This window comes from Microtus ochrogaster, chromosome 8 (assembly GCF_000317375.1).
Source record: "Microtus ochrogaster isolate Prairie Vole_2 chromosome 8, MicOch1.0, whole genome shotgun sequence".
In the NCBI taxonomy this organism is placed as follows: domain Eukaryota; kingdom Metazoa; phylum Chordata; class Mammalia; order Rodentia; family Cricetidae; genus Microtus; species Microtus ochrogaster.
Window position 1 is genome coordinate 68,688,475 of NC_022015.1, and position 20,989 is coordinate 68,709,463.

The following is a 20,989-nucleotide window of genomic DNA, read 5'->3' on the forward strand; positions in this document are numbered from 1 at the left end:
AAAAAAAAAAAAAAAAAAAAAAAAAAAAAAAAAAAAAAAAAGTAGAACTTAATTAAGCAATAGATCAGATTTTAAGGCAGAGTGAAAAAGACTGAAGGCAAACTTCTGGATTCATTTGGTGTTCCTGATAGAGCAGCAGAATAGAATGCCTTAACTTCTATTTGATTATTACTGGGCAAGGCATGAACGGAGGCCAGAGAACAACTGTGGTGCTTTCTGCGTCCAGGGCTCAGACGCAGGTTTGTCAGCCCAGAATTTCTTAATTTCTAAGTCAGTGTTTTCCTGAGTCTGAGGTGCTCAAAACTTTTCTTGTCATGTTCCAAGAATTTATAAAAACTTACCACACATTATCCCCAAGGCTGTGCTAAATACCGCCATATATCCAAAGTAAAATGATGTTTGAAATAAGCCATACATCCTGCAATACAATAAAATAATATTAAACACATACATTTACTTTCAACCTGAGGCTTTACACTTCATTAGTTAAAGGGCAAGTGCAGTTTCCTAGGTGACCCATGAGAGAAAACCTCCACTTACTTTGTTTTGAAAAAATAGTAGTAAAAGGAATACATGTAAACATAGATTGCAGTTGATGCAGCGGAGAGAAAACTTGTCCATTGCCTGGAACAACAAAATGAAAAAAAGATTATGCCTTTGAAATGAATGGCATTCAAATTTTAAGGCAAAGAATTAAAAAAAAAAACCTTTAAAATTCTAGTGTAGTTAAAAACAAATCCTTGTACCTAATGCTTAACTATTATTGACAAAAAGCCTGGGAACTAGAAACTCCAGCATCTGGTCATATCTGTGAATGACTTCAGACAAACCACTTCCCCTTTCAGACCCCACAAACTCAGCATCAAGCACTTTGGAGAAATATTTCAAATAGGACTAAAAAATTTGGACTGATACCATTTTCTTATAAAATTTTCATCATATTTACAATTCTACTATCTTTCCTATTCATTCATTTTATTTTTTGAGTTAGAGTATCAATCTATAGCCAAGCGCCTCCCCAGTGACAGGGTTACAAGTGTGTACCGCCATTCCCAGCTCCTATTATCTTAAACAGGACAATTTCTGTTAAATCCTTTCCTCAGCTTAACAGGCTTCAAAGGTAAACTTAGGATATTAGGATCCTCTCTGGGTGTGGTGGCACATAACTTTAATCCCAATACTTGTGAGGCAGAGGCGGGTGGATATCTATAAGTTGAGGACAACCTAGCTTGTATAGTAAGTTCTAGAATAGCCAGAGCTACATGAGAGATCTTGTCCAGGTATTAGAGCCCGAGAGGTCCCACCGAAAGCACTTACCACCTATAGTCCTCTGCATTTAGCAGGAAGTATGTGCACACGATGGTCACACAGACGGTCACAATGCACAGGATGAGCAGCACCAGCATCATGAAGCCATAAACATAGTAGATCTTATATGCCCAGAAAGAAGTAAAGATGAAGTACCTGAGAAGGGACAACAAGGGCGGCTTGAAGCTTATCTGTCAGTCCCCTTAACACTTGCTAGCATCCTTTCTACTCTTTTCCAACAGGTTCTCTTAACTCTCTTTTATTAAATTCTCAAAATATTTTTGTGATGTTTCTAAAGAACAAATTATTCTGGAGGCATTTACCTCCGAGCAAAATGACTAAATTAGAAGCCTAAACAAGTTAAAACGTCGAAAACGAGAACAGCTGCAATCTACATTCATAAAATAGTCATTGTCTTCATTCTTCCATTTTTTTAAGAGGAAACATTACTTAAGTAATAGTTTTCATATTTTAGAAAACATCTGTTAAAAGAAAAATAAGTGATACAATTAAGAGTATACAGAATTAGAGAAGACGACAAAACAGGAAGCCAAAGTCTAAAGCAGGTTGACACTGTCTTCAAGACAGTGAGAGAAAGAGTAGGAATATTTTTTCATTAAAAAAAAAACAAAAACAAAAATACTCTTGAAAGCCATTCATTACTCAAATCATCCTTAACTCAGAACAGGGTATTTTACTTCTCTTTTTAAAATCCCTGTTTTGTAATCCATTTATTCCATCACAACATGCCCACAGGTTTCAACAGCTATTTACAGATCCCTTGTCGCATATTATGGGGTGACAGAGAAGTTTGGAGGGAAGATGGAAAGGAGGAAATGATGCAATTATATTAAATCTCAGAAAGCGAACAGTGAAGATCAGCACAGTAAGGAAACATCACTGCGCTCTAGGAGAAAGCTGGCTCTAAGACAACCCTGATCCCGCAGCTGTACACCATACCCAGCAAATGAGGGGAGGGAGTCCCCTGGTACAACTGGGCGAGGAATTGGAAAAGGAGTGAAAACAGGACAAGGACATGGGTGGGGTGGGGAGCAAGAGAAAGACTTGTGACAGAAAACATCAAGAGCAGAAGACTGGTTCTAGGTAAAGAAATCCAGTAAGTTAAACACACAAACAAAAAACTCTGGGGACCACAGAGACTGCTCAGCATTTAAAAGCACCAGCTGCTCTTGCAGAGGACCTGACTTCGATTTCCAGCACCTACATGGTCGCTCACAACCTCAAAACTCTGACACCCTCTTCTGGCCTCCAAAGGCACCAGGCATGCACATGGTAAACACATAATGAATGTAGGCAAAAATTCATACGCATAAATCTGAAAACAAAAGAAAAAGCCCTCAAAATGTTCAGCATGGCTAGAACTTCAACAAAAGGGTATGCGCTAAGAGAGCGAACAGGATCGGTTCATTCTATGAACACCCAGCTGGTCACATCATGAAGGCAGTAGCATATCATTGCACTGAGATTCAAGATCCTTAGCAAAAGAAAAGTGACATAAGGAGACTAAAAGGTAAAACATATAAATAAAATAAACCAAGACAGGTTAAAAATACCATGCTAGGAGGACAGGGTGTGAGAAAACCAAAACAAGCATGACCTGAAAGAGCAGAGAAGTCTAGTGGAAGAGAGGGCAAAGGGAAGCAGAAAAAAGTATGACTTCTAGAACCAGCAGTAAGCAGTCAAGTCAGAGTGAGGATTATCAGCTGTAGGTACAGAGTTCCTTAACTGGCTTTATTAAACAAGTCAGAGTGACCCATTCCAGTCTCCTTCTAGGTACCCACCAATGATTATAGTATACTCACAGCTGACAGGCAACAAAAGACAACTACCTACTTATATAGTTATATGTATGAGTTGTGCTGGTTATGCTTTCTGTCAACTTGACACAACTAAAATAATCTGGGGAGAGGAACCTCAACTGAGGAAATACCTCCATCATATTGGCTTGCAGACAAGTCAGTGGAGCATTTTCCTGTATAATGAATGGTTGATTTGAGAAGCCCAGACCACTGCAGGCAGTGCCACCTGGGCAGGCGGTGTTTGGTTGTACAGGAGAGCAGGCTGAGCAAGTTATGCAAGCAAGCCAGGAAGCAGGTTTTCTCTATGGTCTCTGCATCAGTTCTTGCATTCAGGTTCCTGCCTTGACTTCCCTTCATTATATACTGCGATTTAGAATCTCTAACTCTGTAAGTTAAATAAAATTGTTCATTTAAAAGTTCACAACCTCAGTACTTCATTAAAGTAGTGCAAAACTGACTCCAGAGAGACCGCTTTGTCTGCTGATTCCACACCAATCTAGCATGATCTAATCTATACATTCTGTTATAACTAAATCCTTCAAAATATGAAAACATTGCCAAAACTTACATTTCAATAAAGATTGAACCAAAAGGTAAAATTCCTCCCAGGCAAACGATAACTGCAGGCTCCATAAACCTGGAAAATATTAGAATTAATAGTGTACTGTTAGTGTGGTTTCATAATACATATAAATCCCAATATAAAAAGGTGATGTTTAATACTTTAACAATTATCCCAGTGGGTAAAGACAAACCAGTAAAAAGAAAAACCAAAATCCGAAGAGCCATAAAAATGTGAGTGAGATTTCAATTAGTCATCATTTGGAGTCAATATTCTCTCCAGCATTAAAGCCTGAGGGAAGGATTTGCGGAACACAAATGGTTGCTACTGCAGAGTAAGAAGCACATTAAGTATTTATTCCTAGTTTACCAATTTTCAGTAACTTCTGAGAACTCTGTAGTTTCTTACAGAAATTCAGAGGGGAAAGGGAGAAAAGAAAAAGAAGTTGAGATCCCTATCTGAAATGATTTTCAGGACTGACCTTCTTGACCTTAATCCACTTTCTTCTTGGCTCTCACTCTTTTCCAACAAATTCAACAATCAAGGTATTGACAGTTTTGCTTTACAGTGGGGCAAAGAAAGACTAAGAAATAAAATGCAAACTTCCTCCCTTCTCCTAGCCAACATTCACTGAGTGAAAATCACTGGTCTCTATCTGGAATGCTGTCTCATGTTCTCCTTCCAGCAAGCACGGGCAGTTCTCAAAGCCTTCCCTTTGAATCCAGGAAGATGTGACTTTCCCCCATCCTCACTGACTCCTAACATCCTTCCACTGCAGGAGGGAGGGAGGGAGGGAGGGAGGGAAGGAGGGAGGGAGGGAGACCTAGCACTCAGATTTCATTCTCACATGATTAAAAAGCAATAAGAGAATGGAGTCCCACACCAGCCTCCCTGCACCTAAAAGAGACTGATCTCTGGTATGCAAGGCAGGAGTTGTTTACACCTCTCCTCACTAATCCTACTTCTCAAAGATCTTCTGTGCTTTCTGACTAGGCTTTTCTTTTTACCTTTCTCTCTCCAGTAAGAAGCTGAACATGAGTAATTAATGGGCCCTATAATCTAATACTGATTTAGGAGAAAAGCAGTTTAAAAAGTGAACTGAAAACTCTTCAGTCCAAAGTTTCTTACAGGCACCAATCTAACAAAGAAAAGCACACAATTCCTAAAAGTGGAACATTATTCTCTCTCTTAGACTGGGGGCCATGTTAACTGAATGTGTGGGTTGTGAACAATTCAGCAAGAATAAAAGGTTTCGGAACATTCAATGGCCCCAAATTAAAACAAAATCAAACACATCTGAACAGTGTTTCTGACAGTGCTTGCCCATGTTACAACTGCAGAACTTCACTGAAGCCTTGGTCCTGAACACTTGCCTGTGTGTGCCTTGATGCCATGCAACACCAAACAATGCTATCTGAGACACAGCTCAGATTCGAGCCTACTGTGTAGACGGCAATGTTTACTATCCCTACAAAGTCTGCTGCTTATAGAAACATCATGGTTTAATTACAGAAAACAAAGACTTTTAATAGTTTTCCTATTATTATTTCTTAGCAAATAAGTTATCAAATTAGTATATTTTTGGATTATTTTGTGTTCAAATATTTACCACTGGTCTTAATCTTAATTCATTTCTCAATTGATCGACTTAATATGAAAATAAATGGGTCGATATTTAGAATAAAATATCTGATAGGAAAAAGAAATTATCAACAAGTAGTTGGCAAATTTTTCTATAATTCAGAGGGTTTCAGATTTTGCTGGTGATATGGTCTCTGTGTAACTACTGCTCTGTCAACTCTGATGCTGGAAATAAAAGAAGCCCTAAGTAGTATGTGAAGACCGGGTATAGCTGTGTTCCAATAAATTTTATTTACAAAAACAGGCAGCAACAATAGTGGTGACACACAGCCTTTAAACCCAGTACTTAGTCTACAGAGTGAATTCCGGGATGGCCAAGGCTACATAGATAAACCCTGTCTTTAAAAAAAACCACCCAAACAAACAAACAAACAAAAACCTACAACAAGAGGCAGTAGTCACATTTTATCTGCAGCCTAAAAGACTTCTGAAGCTTTACTTTCCACCCACCTCTACACACTACTGTGTTTATCAAAGTTTTGACATGTCAATGGCAGCAATATTCAGAAAGCAAAATAAAGGCATGGGTTACTATATTCTTTACAATGTAGACTAATGAGAAAATTAAAAAGAACAAATTTAAATTTAAAAGTGTTTTGCATAAACACAAACTGTTTCTAAAGTTGTACATACAAAACAGCCTTAAAAACTTATGCACTGTGACAATAATCAAATAAGCTTTAGCATTCTCTTTACCATTTTTTCTCCGGGATAGGACGAGGCACAGCATTGACACGACAAGGGAAGTTGGGCTGACCTGACAGATTTCGGCCAAGTATTGTACCAACAAGATTTAGAGGAAGAATGACAAAAAAACAGATGCAACAAACGGCCACCTGTAAATTAAATAAAAATGTGTGTGGTTACTCAGAGAACAAAAACACTAATAAAAACAAGAGAGACACCTGAAAATTCAAACACAGCAATCACGGAGAAAAGGTTAAGTTCTGAGGGCTAAACGGATACAAGGAATGCACTACTGGAAACAGGAAAAAATGCTCACAGCAAATCACACACAAAGTAAACTCTTCCCTCTGCACCTTTAGCTCCCATTATCAGTAGCCTTCCACACTGCCCCCAATAAAGTACGTTGGGATCTCCTTTCCTGTCAGTGGCATGCCTTATCTTTCATTATTATGACTAAATTACTTGGTTTTAGTTTACTGAGCATTCCAACCAACAGCTCCTTTATCCAGGTACTGCTAACTCACAGCAGACGCTCTGGGAGCGCTGCAGGCAAGCAGAGCCCTGCCAACAGAGGATGCTATGCGCAAATAAAATATCTCAAATTTTCTCAGGGTTTCAGAGACCAAACTACAGGATTTCTAAAAGACGATATACCAAGGAAAGCTCACTGCTGTTTAGTTTGGTAAAAGACTCCCTAAATAGGACAGTCTTAAGGACAAACTGGAAAAGGGAAAAAAGGGATGACCTGCATTTAATCCCTGGAACCCACATGGTGAGGGAGACAACAGACTTCTTCCTACATGCTCTCCTCTGAGCTTCACCTGCACCTTGGCACATGCATGCCCCTCTCCCCACCATGTGCACACTCACACACACGCACACACGCACACACGCACACACACACACACACACACAGCTGCGTGTGGTGGTTCACATCCTTAATCCCAGCACTCAGAAAGCAGAGGTAGGTGAATTTCTGTGAGTTCAAGGCCAGTCTAGTCTTCAGAGAGAGTTCCAGAACAGCCACAGCTGTGTAAAGAGACTGTCTTGGGGGGTGGGAGAGAATAAAATAAAACAGAAGCACAAAAGATTTCAACATCCATTAAAGATGCATACAGAAATAAGCAATCCTCCCCCTACAAAGCCATCCATGTGACTGACAAGTCAACTGAGAAATGGAAGGCAGAACGCACTGCACCCTGACTAGATGGGCTAAAGTTAGGAAGATCGACTACATCAAGTGCTGGCACAGGTACAAAACAACTGGAATTCTTTCTTTTTAAATTTAATGGGTATGGGTGTTTTGCCTACATGAATGTCTATACACAACTTGGAGAAACTCATTTTGTCAGAAAGGGAGAAAAAAATACAAACAACAAACCCAATGAACAAAACCCCATCCTCACCACTAACAACACAACCCAAACAGAAGAAATACTACTGGATCAATTACTACACATTGGGAGTTTAATGTTACGAAACATTAATTATCCCCCCAATTTCTATTTAGTTCCTTTGAAAACTAACTAAGGTAATAGTTATAAAAGCACCAGGAACTACAAAACATGTTGCCCCCATCACAAAGAATCTCTAGATCTCAAACATCCATCAGATGAGATCCCCTTAGACAGCACCTTCAGCACTCCACAGTGGTCAGACTGACACTTGACACTGTCTCTCACATCTCCTCCAGTGCAGTATGTGCTGCTGCACTGTGACATCCCAATGCTCCGAGCCTCATCACGATGGCTCTGACCACATTTATCTTGTCCACTAGGATGCTGTGTCTACTTACGCTGTTGTGTTCTTCTAGTTTTCTAAAACATACTCAAATTGGGAAATGATGGTGTTCTAGCTGTTTTGAATAAACGAATTCACACTAGTTCCTATAATTGCTTCCATCCTTTAAAAAATTAATAACCAATTCTAAAACCTTGTGCCTCATCAATATAAATCCACCCCATTTTGCAAAGTGAAATCTACTTTCTTCCTTTTTCCCTAAGAAAGAAGATTTGGGTCCAGTTTTACAAATGTCTCTCCTGCCCATATGATATCTCTGCTCTGCAAGAAAACATGCACATGAATGAGCAGACAGGACGGAAGGAACTGGGAACCCCCACACAATCAATTACATCATCTGGTTTAAACCTCATCCTTTTCCTCAAAGAATGCTGCCTTTCACTTTTCTTGTGTGAAAGTTATTTGATGAAAAAGAATGAAACCATTCGTTGGTTCCAATTCTGATCCATGTCCTAAGGCTTTCTTTTAGAGTATTTTATAAAATGCATTTGTTTACCGTTATTTATTCAAGCCAATTCAATTAAAGGAGGACTTATTTGTTTTGCTTTTTTTTTTCTGAGACAGGATTTTTCTGTGTAACAATCCTGGCTGTCCTGAAACTTGCTTTGTAGACCAGGCCTGCCTCTGCCACTCAAACGCTATTAGGAGATGTGGCTTTATTTTAATTAGGTGTGGTCTTGTCACTGCAGGGACAGACTCTGAGGTCTCGTTTGCTCAAGCTTTGCTCAGTGTGATACTCAGTCTACTTCCTGTTGCCTGCAAATCAACATGAAGCAGCTTCTTCCCCAGCACCATATCTGCCTGCATCCTGTCATGTCCCACTGTGATGGTAATGGACTGAACCTCTAAACTGTAAGCAAGTCACCCCAATTAAATGTTTTCCTTTATAAGTGTTGCCATGGTCATGGTATCTCTTTACAACAACAGAAACTCTTACTAAGACATCCATCAATACAAAAACAAAAAATTACCAAAACACTGTGTGATGAAAAAAACAGAGTCAGGGCCTACTAGAAGCAGGCCACTGGGATGTCCTTTGGTGCTATCTCCCTGGTTGCTCTGTTACTACTTCCTGGCTGCCATAAAGCAAGCATCCTGTTCCATGACAACCTTTTACCATGAAGCTCTGCCTCACCACAGGTCTAGAAATAGTTTAGCTGACCATGGAAGGCTCGGAAGTCACCAACAAAAAGTTGTGTTTCTCATGTACTGTGATTAACTATGATGGTTACTTTTAGTTATCTACTTGAGACAATCTAAAATCACCTGAGAATAAAGTCTCAATGAGGGATTATCTAGATTAGGTTGGGCTGTGGGCATATCTATAGTAGACTGTCTTGATTTTACTGCTTAAGATGAGAAGAACCATCCACCACAGGTGAAACAAACAATTCCTTAGATAGAGAATTCTTTTTTTGTTTGTTTGATTTTTCCAGAAAGGGTTTCTCTGTGTAACAGCCCTGGCTGTCCTGGAACTCACTTTGTAGATCAGGCTGGCCTCAAACTCAGAGAGATCCACCTGCCACTGCCTCCCGAGTACTGGGATTAAAGCACGCCTGGTGGTAGAGAATTCTTAACTGTACTGAATGTAGGGAAAGAGAGCTAGCACGAGCATACATGCATTAATTGGCTGCTCTCTATTTTGACCTTGGATATAACAGATGAGCAATTTGAAGCGCCTACCTCCTTGATGGATTGTCACTTGGAACATAAGCCACATAAACCTTTTCTCTTCGTTGTTTTTGTCAGGATACTTTATCATAGTAATGGGGAAAAAACCAAGACACTCATAGGACCAAAATCCCTGTGTGTTAATACTTAACTCATTACTGAACAAATTTGCCAAAGAAAAAGATTTAGCCTTCTGCAAATCAATTTAATTTCCAGTATTCTTTCCCAGTGTCTGTTTTATCATTGTTATAACACTCCAACTTTGGGGGCAGTTATTGTATTTTGATGGTCTGACTCCAAAGTTCTTAAATGGTCTCTTCCATCTTGTAAATATTCTCTTGAAGGACACTAGACTTTACAATGTTACCATGAATTTCTACTAATGTTTATGAAACGTCTCAGGCTGCTTATTGTTTAACAAATTTAATCTAATAATAGGTTTTGTGGTTCTTTGTATAATTACGTACACAAGAATAGAAGTTAGAGTACAAAGACAAACTATCTACTTTGAATTCCACGTCAAGCTAGTCCTGGTAACAGCAATATTTGGATTGAAATCCAGATCCCTGGTAAAATTCTTACTTGCTTACTACTTTTAGATAAGAAAGAAGCTTGAAAAAAAAAAAAAAAGAAGAAAAAAGAAAAAAGCTTGAAGTCACTAAAGTTAGGTTGGTTGTGAGTTGTGGGAACTTTGTTAAGATGAAGAATTAGCACTAAGGCCCTCTAGAGAAAGGACTCATGTTCATGAACTGGCAGAAAGAGCTAAAACATTAGGAAGAGCACACAGGATGGCCTGTAGACTGATATTCAAACTAAGCTATTCAGTTAGTAGGGCACCTGGCTTCTCAGACACAGTTCCTATGATCCTGTCACCCTTTAATACAGTTCCTCATAATGTAGTGAACTCCAACCATAAATTATTATGCTGTTATTTCAATTTTACTAATATGAATTGTAAATATTTGCTATGTAGGGGATCTGATGAAACCCTGTGAAAGGTTTATTCAACCCCCAGGTTGAGTACCGCTAATCTAGATGATCTCCAGGAAAATCATTTCGACAGGGTCTGCACAAATAATCTGTGGGCCAAGGCTGCACATCAAGCTAACAGCGGAACTTGCCATGTAACATCATGAGTCTCCAATGTGGTACTGGGTTTAAAGGCATGAAGGGATCATGGAGAGTACCTGAAGTTTGGCACAGTGTGTCAGTGTCAGGGTATCCCTGAAGAAAGCCAAAATGAGGTCATTGGCAAAGGTGCTACCTCATTGCTATGGAAACCCCAGGACTGAAGGAGTCATGGAGAGAAGTTGAGGCTTAGCACCATGTTGCCAGCAAAGGCTACTAGTAAAGCCTCATTATTCAGCACACTGGAGACATTCACCAAAGAAAGTAATCAACAAGTGTGGAATGGACCTGCTTGAACCCACAAGACAAGGTGGGGGGGGGGAGGGGGCGGCGTGCATGTGCGCTGTGAAGGGTAGAGCTTTCTAGCTTGGAGCTGTGTAAGCCCTTTGGAGCCCAGAAATTGTGAGTCCCAGATTCTAAACACTGAGTTACAATATTTGATTTATACTGCTAGATTAGGAGTTTTCCTTTAACCTGGTTGTTCCTATGCCCTGGTTCTCCCACTCTGGAACGTATACAACATGGTTTTGATTTTATGGGAGCCTATAATTAGGAGACTGGGTTTTAAAAGAGACACTGGATTTTTGAAGTGATGAAATTTAAAAGTATACTGCATTTTATATTATAATAGTAATAAAATCTTGGGGGAAAAAAGAAAAGAGAGTTTATGATTTAAAGTGATATGTTTGTCAAAGATGAGAAGAGGTATAATCTCATCATTAGCATCAGTTGTTCACCTGACACACTTAGGAAGAAGGAACCTCAGCTGAAGAACTATAACCATCAGAATGGCCTATAAACATACCTGTGGAGCATTTTCTTGATTGTTAGTTGATGTAGGGGTGCCCAGCCCATGTAGGCAGCTGGTCTTGGAATGTATAAGAAAAGATAGCTGAGCATGAGCCCAGAAGCAAGGCAGGAAGCAGCCCTCCTCCATGCTTAATGCTTTAAACGTCTACCTCAGATCCTGCTCTGGATCAAGTTGGTTTTGCTCAGTGTTTTATCATGGAAACAAAAAAGGAAATTAGAACACGTATTACCTTAATAAAACACTCATGCTTCTTGGTATTCTTTTTCTCTAAAATATATTCATTCATCGGTTCTCTCCTATCTCTAGTAAAAGCTATAAAGAAAACTTTTCAATTCACGGCATCAAGAAAATGTAGGGGTCTTAGGTTTAAATTTAATCAATATTTTCTGGAGCCTAATAAAAACTTTCCAAGACAGGGACTGGCTGAAACTTCAGTACCTCAGTAGGAGGAGGCTTTACAGAGGCAGCAGGACTTGTAGTAGAATGGTTATAAGCATCCTGTTTTGAACTAAAAATTCAAGCAACTCACCATTGTTCCAAAAGGAATGGCTCTAGAGGCATGATAATAAATGGCTATGAAGTTGATGAAGAAGGCAGTGCCGCACACCATAGCTGGAATAAGGAATGCTCCAATAAACATCTGCTTTATCCATCTCCTCCCTGAAAGAAAAGGGAAGCTATAAAAAATCTGAGCTACACAAACATGCATTAATGTTAAAAATGTAGTATGTAGTTCCAAATTATTTACTTAAACATTCAATAAAAGGTTACTAAATCTGATATACTAATAATTGTTTCAAATAAATTACTTTAAAAAAGATCAGTCTAGTTCTTCTTTTGTAACTGAAGTTTATAAAAGTAGCTGTACTGAAGAAGAGCAATGACCTGTCGTATAACACTGATGTCTTTGTTTTGATTCTGCCACATAACTGCGCTGAGCTTTTGTACATCATTTGTGATGGTTTGGATACTAAGCTAATTGTTTTTCTAGTTCTAATTCTGTCAGAGATTTTTCATTTTTCATGGTGGAATTACACCATCCCAAATATTAACATTCCTCTAAAGAAACTCCATTCTGAACTTTCTCTTCTAGTTCATTTCTTTTTCAAAGGAAGACTCAACAGCCCTTCCTTCCCAATGGCCAGCATTGAAATCATCAATGACAGAAGGGGCGACAACTAATTAAAGTAAAAAACCACTGTTTTCTTTTTCTTCCCAAGATAGGGTTTTTCTGTGTTCCTGGCTGTCCTGGAACTCACTCTGTAGATCAGGCTAGCTTCAAACTTAAGAGATCTACCAGCCTCTGCCTCCCAAGTGCTAGGATTTAAAAGTATGCACCATCCATGGCCCGGACTTGATCTACTGATCTATCATCAGACAGCTCCATCCTCACACTGTCCTTTCCTGTACACTGCATTTATCTGCTCAGCTGCAGACAAATACAAATGCAACTCCTTACCTACTTCTAGTTCCCTCTGTCCCACACCTACAATCAGTTGACCAGCCTTCTGTGCTGTGCTTCCTACTGCTCCTCACCTCTGTGGAGACTCTGACCAAAACCCGGGTTATCCTCGGGTTCAGACTGGATCTAGAACACTGTAGGCTGGGGATAGTGAAAAGATCTGGAGCCCCAGCACAATGCAAACCTGAGACAAATCAAATATTCTCAATTCTCTGAGCTGACCTCTTTATTAACCTGAATTTTTAGGGACTGTTCAAACAAAACTATCAGCACACAGTCTCAAACAGAACACAATCTTTAAATTACACTTTCTCAAATCTGACATTCCTAGGCCTAAGTCTATCAATATTTAGGAACAAGTACAGTATAAAGAAGTCTGACAAGCTGTCCTTAATTTATAATCAGACAAAAACCAAACAGATATAAATCCATTTCCTATTTTACACAAACTTGTTTTCTGTCATAGAGACTGGAACTCAGGGTTAGCCTAACTGGTTTCCAGCAGTGGAAGTTACACTAAGCACCTTGCATCCTTAGGATGTCTTCCTACACAGCAGGACTTCATATCTGGTGGTAGAGTTAGAGTCTGAACATCTAAATCAAATAGGAATCAATAATGATATGCCTGCAGGCCATCCAAAGAACTGTCTAAAACAAAGACACTGTCCACCACACTATATCTAGTAAAAGCTACAAAATTAGCAATGGTAAACGTGGCCATATAGGAGGATTTTAAATGCTCCTCTGCTCTGATTTCCTACGACCTATAAAAGTTTTCAGGTTTCTGTACTAATCTTGAATTTGTGACAATCTTGCTGACTCGGCCTTCAAAGTAGTGGGATTATAGGTATGTGCCACTGTGCCCTCCCCCTATCCTGCTCTGCTCTTAGTAGAATGCTGAACATATACAAACACACAGATATATGCATATACATATAAACATATGTTTGTCTCTCTCTATATATACACACACATACATTTATAGACAATATAATACAATATAAAGCAGAATCTCCTAATGCTGACCATGTTTAGATAGGCTGAAAAAAAAATTACAGTAGACTGTCTCTATACTTGAGGTCTTTCAAAAACCTTTCAGTTCTAAGTGAAAATATGCATATTTATCAGTGTAAGAACCTTTCTGACCCTATGCTATTACAGGAAGAGTAAAAAATCTTCAAGACTCAGAACATCACCACAGAAAGAAGCACCACCATGCATCACCCTCATCTTTGAGGGTTAGTAACAGCAGGGCAAAGAGGGTATTTAAGATGAAATCCTTTCACCTGAGACAATGACACAGAATAAATCTTTATGAGGAGTCCTTTGATGAATACTAGACGAGACACTAGTATCCTAATATCCTACCATCATCTGCGAGCTTTATTCATAGGTATTAAGTATCCAGAAAACAAACTTCTATAGTCACCCATAAATAGTAACTTTATGATGAATAAATATAAGGGCGGGCTCACCAGAAGCACATTTAGGGAGCTAAGTACCTCAAAGAAATATAACATCAGTAATTTAGGTGTACTCTTGTACATGTTTGGTGCTAACTTCACAATGAAAATTATTAATTATTCACAGTTTCAGGAAATAAAACACAAAGGTTCCATAAAACAAAATAGAAAACATAATAGAGTTGATAAATTGTGATTGTTTGATATATTGTGATTGATATGCACAATATAACAAGGGCCTTTACTATTGGTACAACCTGTACTGCCCATTTTAAATTTCAAATACTCCTCAGCAGAAGGATACCATCAATAATTAAAGATTCAAGAGTGCTAACTCCTAAGTTACCTCCTTGTCGAGCATACAGACTTCCTCCAAAATACCCATTCACTGGAGACGTAGCAGCATAGACAAATATGGCTGTACTGAGCATCGATCCCCTCCTGAAAAGGCATAAAAACAAGCATGACAAATTAAAACAAAACAAAACGAAGACATGGAGTATGTCCCCTTAGCATTACTTTAGTATCAAAGATCTATTGAGTAGAAGAGAAAAACATCCTATCATGGATCACAAAAAAAACTATAAAATATTCCCAGTCAAAGGTAACTTCAATGGTACCAAGTTATATCTAGTCTACAGCTGAATTTCCAATACCGCCTAAATAAACACTTCTCATTTCTTTGGCACCAATGACAAGCTGGCACTAAAGCTCTACTTATAACTCTATACAGCAATTCCACCACATGGGACAGGATATACTGTTTTTAAGAAAAAAGATATCAGAATATTTCTTTTTCTATAACTGGTTCAACACTAAGGTTTCTGTCTGCTACCAAAAATAATATTTAAATAGGATAATTTATATTAAATGCTACTATTTTAAGTGACAGAACACGTCTAGACTTATTTTATCTAGGCTCATTTTTTCTGTAAAGGATAATTTTTAAAAAATATTTACTGGTCTACAAGGCAGCTTTATGTCAGATGGACAATCTCTAGCCTCTTCCCAATAATGATATCTAGAGAATTAAATCAACCTTCATGTTGAGTGCAACTATAAAAAACTATTTCTAAAATGCCTAGTTGAAAAGAGATATTAAAATAAATGACAGCATAATTTGCTATAAAGTAGAAATATTTACTATTTATGAACATCCTACAGATTACAGCCCACTGGTTTGCACTATGTAGCATCTGTTCAAACACCTGTGCTCATTTCTTTACAGTGGCTGCGAAAGTAGATGAATATGCGCAGTGCACCTCGACAATGCAAACACTGCCGTGTTCATCTCCAGCCACATCCAACTTGACCCAAGTGTAAACATCTGACAGTCTCAAAAAGATCACAGATCTCCAAATAATCAGTTTAAAAAACAAACAAACCTGTTTTTGGTTTTGTTTGGGGCTTTTTTTGACACAAGGTTTCTCTGTGTAACAGCCCTGGCTGTCCTGGAACTAGCTCTTGTAGACCAGGCTGGTCTCTAACTCAGAGATCCGCCTACCTCTGCCTCCTAAATGCTGGGATAAAGGTGTGTGCCACCACCGCTCATAAACCCAAATATCATACATGCTAATTTACTCCTTCCGCACAAAGATTAACAAATATGACCCATTCTCTTTATAAATGTATTTGTCTACATAGCTCTAACTACAAAGAAAATAGAAAGAGTTGGTTTTAGTGTAAGGTGAACCTAACACTAGGCAGAAGTTCTTAGTATCAACAAAAAGAGCTCAAAAAACTGGCCCTGAGTATAAAATGACTTTCCAGGTTAAGTCTGCAGTCTCCACTTAGAATAGTTTTAGCATTCAGAGCTATCTTTTGTTTCTTTGTTTAAAAATACAAACATTTACCCCCACCCTCCGACTAAGCCACTTTCATTTACAATGAGGAGTCCACAGTGACAGCCATTCTCAAGACAGGAAGGAGGCTGAAGAGGCCTTATCATCCCCACTGAGAGACAGCACAGGAAGTAGGATGAGCAGGCTCTCCAGAGCTAGCACCGCACATCAACTGGCACCATGGTGCCACAGTTCTTCCACCTACACCTTCCAAATGTTTCTCCTTTGATTGTCAGTGACCACACAGGCAAAGTAATCTTCCCCCTTACATTAGCTGCTCCTCATTCTGAAGAGCATCACGTCACTGGAGCGGCTCACACCAACCCCACATGCAGATGTGCCACTCTTCTCACCATTTCACATGGCTATGCCACCATTTTCATTGCCATAACATGCAAATTAAAAACTCTGAAATTCGATCAAAACCGGTTGATCACCCTTTAGTAGCAGTGTGTAATTCAGTCAAAGCCCTTCACCTCTCTGAGCTCTACTTTCCTACCAGTAGGACAGACATGTACCATACAGGGTTGATGCACACACTGAAGGTGCAAATGTGCACATAGTAAAAACATGGGACCCTGACTTCTCCATCATAACAATCCTGATAGCTTTGCCACTTTTAAATAACTACATACACACTGAGTAAACACAACACCTACTTTTCATAATAACAGGCAGAATGTTGAGTGGCCTGCCCTTAACACCACCTATTAAAGAACTGAAGGACATTAAATCAGAAGAGTCTGCATTAACAAGAGCTGCGAAATTCTAACACTATCATTTTCAAAAGAAAACCACAGCAAAAATTTGGACTAGCAAAGCAAAAACTGGGATGCTAGAAAAGTTAGTTTTTAATCACAACACTAATATAATAATAATGGGGTTAACATCAACTCAGGAGTGATGAGCTTGAATCAGCACTTAACATAAAGCATGACTGCCTGGCAGATTTGTGTTTGTTTTGCTTTGGTTTTTTTCTACACAGGATTACTCTGTGTAGTTCTAGTTGTTCTGGAGCTCACTCAATAGACTAGGATTGCCTTGAACTCACAGAGATCCAACTGCCTCTGTTTCCTTTCCTCAAGGAACTATGCAGCAGAGGAACAGAAATTTAGTATACGGTTAAATTAAAAACCATTTTTATTATTATTGTGTGCGTGTGATCTGTGCCTGAGTGTGGACATGCACATTATAACATGTGTTTGGAAGACAGACAGCAACTTTCTCAAGTCAGCCCTCTCCTTCCACAGTGAGAGCAAACTAAGGCCATCAGGGGTGTTTACAGTTATTTTATGTTCACAACTAAAAAGCCATTCTTTCAGCAGCACAAATTTATTTTTGGCCATGAAATGCTATACACATATAAGAAAGAACGTACTATGAAATGAAATGTAACGAGTCATTCTGACTGAGGAATTCACAGGCTTCTGTCTGATGCCTGGATTATAATGAATATACCCAGACACCCCAGTGCATTTGTCTGTACATGCTGGGTTCTCTGACAACAAGGTGACAGGACCACACTCAACAGAGCCTGAGCTTGCTCAGCAGGTAAAGGTCAATGCAAAGGTAAATGGTAAAGGTGCTTGCTGCCAAGCCTAACAGTCTAAGTTCAAGCCTGGGAACACATGGTGGGAGCAGAGAAAGAACTCCTAAAAGGGTCCTCTGACCTCCACATACACACACACATACACACACACACACACACACACACACACACACACTTGAGCACACAAACACACATTTACAAACAAACAAAATGATTTAAGAAATGTTGGCAAACGGCTTTGCTAATAAAAAATATACCCAAAACCATGCCAAGGCAGTATACTGACTTAGGACTCTAAAAAATAAAACAATACTGTAAAGTGCTTTGTTTTACTCTTGTAGAGATCTCAGTCTGAGTATAAATGTGAAGTACTAATTTGGTGACTGAAATTATAAAGATCCAGTTGAATCTAAAAAAGTGCCTGTTTCCATTTTCAAACAGCTCTGGACTGAAAGTAGCTCTGTCTCTCTAAGGACATAACCAGTATAACTTGGAATGGTCAGCAATGCTGGAAAGTTTAAGCATGTATAGGGAAACATGATTCAAAATACTTAAGAGTTAAAGGTTAAGACCTGTCTGCAATAATAGCAAGGACAGTATTACTAAAATAAGCAAATATTTAACAATGATTGACTTAATAGATTACAATGACTAAAAACATTATTTACAACAACAAAAAGTGATAAAGTACAAGCACTTACTCTGTATATAAATCCTCTATCATGGCAACAATAATAACAATGAGAGACACAGCAAATATCTGACATCCAGAACCAATGAGAGAAGAAAATATCAGAGGGTGACTTGATGGTCTAAACACATCTCCATGCACCTGCTTCCATCCATATTCATCTCCTAGGTCTCTGTCCTGTATGTAAGACATATAAATATGTATAAAAAAATCAACCCATTCAGAATCAAATTGAAATACAGTAGATAGGAAAGAAATACAGTTGTAAGCTCCCTTCTTCCACACTTACATCTTTCTAAGAGTTCAAAATACTGAGGACTAATGTGTATGCTGTGAGTACATTTTATCACCATTGGTTAATAAAGAAACTTCTTTGGCCTATGGCAGGGCAGAATATAGCCAGGTGGGAAATCCGAACAGAGCTATACAGAGAGAATAGGTGGAGTAAAAGAGATGCCATGTAGCTGCTGAAGGAGAAAGACACCAGAACCTTACTGGTAGGACACAGTCTCATGGTGATACACAGAATAAAAGAAATAACTTATTTTAAGATATAAGAGCTAGCCAATAAGAAGCCTGAGCTAATAGGCCAAACAGTGTTGTAATTAACATAGTTTCTGTGTGATTATTCGGGTCTGGGCAGCTGGGAAACCAACACACAGTCTTCATTTACAGAAGACAGACATTTACATTTCAAAGTGAAAGTAACTCCTCTCCTAATAACTCAGAATGTTATGCTTACTGTATTGAGATTCATGAAGGTAAAAGTGGGGGAGAAAAAAGGCTGGGGAGCAAAATAAACCACTTGGAAGAGTTAGGGTCTCTCCTAGTACTGCGTTACTCTGAGGCCCTAGTCTTTCACTCACACAGTGACTAAGGTTCACCACCATCAATGGCCAAGCAGACAAGAAAAGAAAAGTATACTTAAACCAGTACTTGCCCTAAAAACAGAGAAATGCCCTTTATACCCCAAGGTGAATATTGGATATGGATATTTAGTCATCTATAGCTTTAAAAATAAAATCTTTATTTACATTCAGCCTAAATAACACCCAAAGATCCTTAAATAATTTCTGACACAAAATTTCTTAAGGAAAATAAAAGGAATTTTTTACCATTATAATAATATGCTTAGGACGTTAAAATTTGATATTTTAAACTGCTTCTCAAACCTATTTAATTAAGTTCGCCTAGGTATTAGTATTCTATGGAACACACTACTGTCCTATAAATTAATAAAAAAAATTAAGGATAAATTTCTTTCAAATCATTAAACTTAATGTATATTAATCCTTCCACCCACCCCTTAATTCAACACTTAACAATATTTTAAAAAAATATATCAAAACTAGCCTACATCTCCCTAAGTGATTCTGAAATCAGAAGCTATAATCTGTAAACTACAGTTTGTTTCCTAAGTATGATATATGGCACCACACTTATTTGGTGACAAAAATCTGGCTGGAGAACACAAGTTTATTTGTCTCGCTTAGGGGAACATTTAAGTCCTACTGAAAGAGGAAAAAAAAACTATTTGAATAGAGCATGACTCTAGATCTCACAGAGAACATTATTATTATTGTTTTTAAACTTTGCAATGCTAGGATTAAACCCAACACTAGGCAAGAACTTTCCCACTGAGCCACAACCCCAGAAAAGTAAAACTTGGCTCAATCTCCTGGGCTCAAGCAATCCTCTTGCCTCAGTCTCCTGGATATCTGGAACTGCAGACATCTGCTACTGCACCTGGTCTTATACACCTGCCCTTACTAACCTAGATTAGAAATTGTAAACTATATACCAGCATTGGAAATACAACAGCTGGCTGGAGAGATGGCTCAGCAGGTAAAGTCTGAGTCCAACCCCTGGAACCCATGTAAAGGTGGAAGGAGAGAACTGTCTCCATCAAGTTGTCCTCTGACCTCATCATACGTGTTCCTAGCACGCATGCCCACAGACACCACACACATAGACGATACTAACAAATCATTTTTAAACTTAAATAAATATAATAAACAGTCTGGAGAAATGGCTCAGCAGTTAAAAGCACACTGCTCTTCAAGAGGACCCAGGTTCAATTCCCAGTGTCCACATCAGGTGGCCTGCAAACACCTGAAACTCCAGCTCCAGGGGGAATCCAATACCTCTAACATGTCCAAGCACCAGTATAACACACACACACACACCCCTAAAATAAATTTAGTAATATGAAAAATAGCTGTCATTAACTATAAAACAGAATGTTTACTCACCATGTCATCCATTTCTTCTTCTTTACTGTATCGGGCATAATCTTTTCTTAAAGTTCTCATTAAAATCATTGAAACTAAACCCACTAAGAAGATCACCATCATGAAGGAATTGAAAATTGAAAACCAGTGAATCTAAAATAAAAGAAAATAAAGTGTTACCAGTGTGAAATATCAGTTAAAAAATTCATGTTTCATGTCAACTGTATGTTAATGGGAGAAAAACAGCATTCTTATATCTTTTATAAAAAACAAAACTAAACTTCAGAGACAATTGGGTAGGTGTTCAGCATGACAAAGAGCTAG

General features: G+C 38.6%; 1 protein-coding gene across 1 annotated transcript in view; it reads right to left on the bottom strand.

The window, feature by feature from the left end:
* Positions 1-20,989, bottom strand: part of Tm9sf3 (transmembrane 9 superfamily member 3) — a 55,477-nt gene that overhangs the window by 3,355 nt on the left and 31,133 nt on the right. Inside the window, exons 6-14 of the mRNA XM_005352273.2 lie at positions 20,687-20,818; positions 18,445-18,611; positions 14,700-14,794; positions 11,958-12,088; positions 6,028-6,167; positions 3,697-3,765; positions 1,318-1,464; positions 541-624; positions 342-418 (exon numbers count right to left, since the gene is read on the bottom strand). Of these exons, the coding sequence (XP_005352330.1) occupies positions 342-418; positions 541-624; positions 1,318-1,464; positions 3,697-3,765; positions 6,028-6,167; positions 11,958-12,088; positions 14,700-14,794; positions 18,445-18,611; positions 20,687-20,818 (1,042 nt within the window). The remainder of the gene's footprint in view (positions 1-341; positions 419-540; positions 625-1,317; positions 1,465-3,696; positions 3,766-6,027; positions 6,168-11,957; positions 12,089-14,699; positions 14,795-18,444; positions 18,612-20,686; positions 20,819-20,989) is intronic.